General features: G+C 48.5%; 1 protein-coding gene across 1 annotated transcript in view; it reads left to right on the forward strand.

Moving 5' to 3' along the window:
- Window positions 1-1049: 1049 nt before the first annotated feature.
- LOC103780917 (cytochrome P450 2J2-like) overlaps window positions 1050-2763 on the forward strand; it is a gene marked incomplete at its 5' end in the record, with an annotated part of 4256 nt that continues 2542 nt past the window's right edge. The window contains 3 exons of the mRNA XM_008948619.1: window positions 1050-1265; window positions 1412-1561; window positions 1990-2286. Coding sequence (XP_008946867.1) covers window positions 1050-1265; window positions 1412-1561; window positions 1990-2286 — 663 coding nt within the window. The remainder of the gene's footprint in view (window positions 1266-1411; window positions 1562-1989; window positions 2287-2763) is intronic.

Consider the following 2763-nt stretch of genomic DNA (forward strand, 5'->3'; position numbering starts at 1 on the left):
GTGGGGAAGGGGTTAACCCAAAGCCCATGGCCCAAAAGGACTCGGAGGATCTCAGCCCAGGGCAGACAGGAGGTTTGCCCTTGGCTGGCAGCAATGTGGGTGAAGTTTGCCCGTGTTCAAGGAGGTTCATAAGTGTGAAGCAATCCTTTGGGCAAAGGGCACAATGTGATAGACACCAGGGGTGCAGTCACAGCCGCAGGAGTCCCGTAGGTCTGACCGGGGTCTGGAGGTGTTTTGTGGAAGGGAGTAAAACAAAAGCTGAAACATAGTACTGAAAAGTCATACCTGGACAGTTTGACTTGATTGATGGCTTATTCACACCAACTCCTAATCAGTGGTTCAGGAAGAGGTACAAGAAGAGACTGTACGAAGTGTCCTGGTTTCAGCTGGGACAGTAGATAAAAGCACCTAATTCTTCCTAGTAGCGTGTGCAGTGCAGTATTTTATACCAGGGGTGCAGTCACAGCTCTAGGAGTCCCGTAGGTCTGACCAGGCTCTGGAATGGTTTTGGGGAAGGGGGTGAAACAAAAGCTGGCAAAACCTGTTCCAACTCCTAATCAGTAGTTCAGGGAAGAGGAAAGAGAAGAGACCATACACAGTATCCTAGCTGCAGCTGGGACAGATTTTCTTCCAATAGCATGTAGAGTGCTGTATTTGGGATTTAATAGAGTAATAGTTTTGATAATGTGCTAATGCTGTAGTTGTTGCTGATTGGTGCATAGCCTGAGTGAAGGACTTTTCAATTTCACATGCTCGGCAGTCAAGGAGGTGTTCAAGACCTGGGAGGGAGCATGGCCAGTACAGCTGACCTCAGCCAGCCAAAGGGATGTTTACCATAAACCATCATGCTCAGAACACAAATGTGGAGGAGTTGGCCACTGGGGTGGAGTGGGAGCAGTGAGCAAGCAGCTGCCTGGTGCTTAGTTGCCACCTGGGGTTGAACCATGCCATGCTGCCAAGCAGACACTGGTGCAAACACCCCGGCTGCCCTCCTGCTCCCAGCTTCCCTCTTATCACCCATGTCCCTGACAGGCCTCTCCCTGTCCCAGCAAACACCTTCATGGCAAATGAAATCCCTGTTATTTATTTCCTTCTGTCCCAGCTGACTGAAAAATACGGGGACATCTTCAGCTTAGAGATTGGCAGTTTATCACTTCTGTCCATAAATGGGCTGCGTATGGTCAAGGAAGTTCTTGTAAACCAAGGGGAAAACTTCATGGATCGCCCTGAAATTGCTGTCAGCAAGGAGATTTTCGGCAATATGGGTGAGTTTTCTCTCAGGACTCATTTCTCACCTGTAAAATCAATGTGTTGACCCTGCTGAGCTCTGAGACAGCTGGGGATAAGCCCTGGAGCTCTGTCCCTTCTGTGGAGGGATCTGCCTTGGCTCATGGTGGGGTATTTCTGACAGGTCTGTTCTTCTCCAACGGGCACTTGTGGAAGCAACAGAGGAGGGTCACCTTGACCACCCTCCGAAACTTTGGCCTGGGGAAGAGGAGCCTGGAGGAACGCATCCAGGAGGAGTGCCGATGCCTCGTGGAGGTGTTTGGGGATGAGCAGGGTGAGTGCCACCACCCTCTGAAGCTGTGCTGTAGGCAGGAACCAGTATGGCCCATCATAATTTCACCCATGATTCAGTGCATGCTGGAAGATACCTCACCTTGCACGTGATGCAAGCACCCTGCCAGCACCTCAGTCTTTTCAGCTCTCCCTTTTACAGTTACACTATTGATTCAGTTGAATTTAAATGACATCTGCTGTTCTACAGACCTGTTTTTCCAATGTGAACATTTTCCTGGTCTGACTGAATGGGGATCACTGGGGCTGCCTGGCCAAGCTTGGCTCTCAGCAGTGACACTGCAGGGTGACCATCAGGGGCCACTCATTTCACCTGGATTTGTTGAATATATTCCCTCTGTCTACTGTGTTTTCTTCTCCATTTCCATAAATACTGGAAGAAAACTGATCATTCTTTTTTTCCTTCTCCAGGGAATCCTTTCAACCCTCAGCTGAACATCAGCAATGCTGTTTCAAACGTCATCTGCTCTGTCACCTTTGGCGATTGGTTTGACTACCAAGATGAGGACTTCCAAAAATTGCTGCACTTGCTGGACGAGGCGTCTAGGCTTTCTGCCACAATCATGACCCAGGTACAGCCCACCTTCTCTGAAGCCCACCTTGAAACTCATAGCATTAAAATGACTGAAGCCCATCACCAAACTTTGTTGAAATTCCTCTCCCTTTGCACAGGCTGTTTGGCGATTGGTTTGACTACCAAGATGAGGACTTCCAAAAATTGCTGCACTTGCTGGACGAGGCGTCTAGGCTTTCTGCCACAATCATGACCCAGGTACAGCCCACCTTCTCTGAAGCCCACCTTGAAACTCATAGCATTAAAATGACTGAAGCCCATCACCAAACTTTGTTGAAATTCCTCTCCCTTTGCACAGGCTGGGTTTGTCCATAGTTCCTTTCTGCCTTAGTTTCACACTGTGCAATGCTCACTTTGCTTTCTTACCCAACATCACCTCTCCTACCCATTGACTACCACCCTGCCTGCTGCAACACTGAGCAATGCACGAGTCACATCCTATATATGAAGACCAGTTCCTGAGAACACTCTTCTGAGGCTGAGCTTTTTCCATCAACTCCAGCATTTTGTAACCATGGCACTGCAGGCTTCTCAGTTTTAGTAATACAAAGGTCTTTTTCAGTCCTTTATTCTATTTGCCTTTCTCCTTTTCTTATCAAAGCTGTACAACT

This window comes from Merops nubicus, unplaced genomic scaffold, assembly GCF_000691845.1.
Source record: "Merops nubicus isolate BGI_N331 unplaced genomic scaffold, ASM69184v1 scaffold14071, whole genome shotgun sequence".
In the NCBI taxonomy this organism is placed as follows: Eukaryota; Metazoa; Chordata; class Aves; order Coraciiformes; family Meropidae; genus Merops; species Merops nubicus.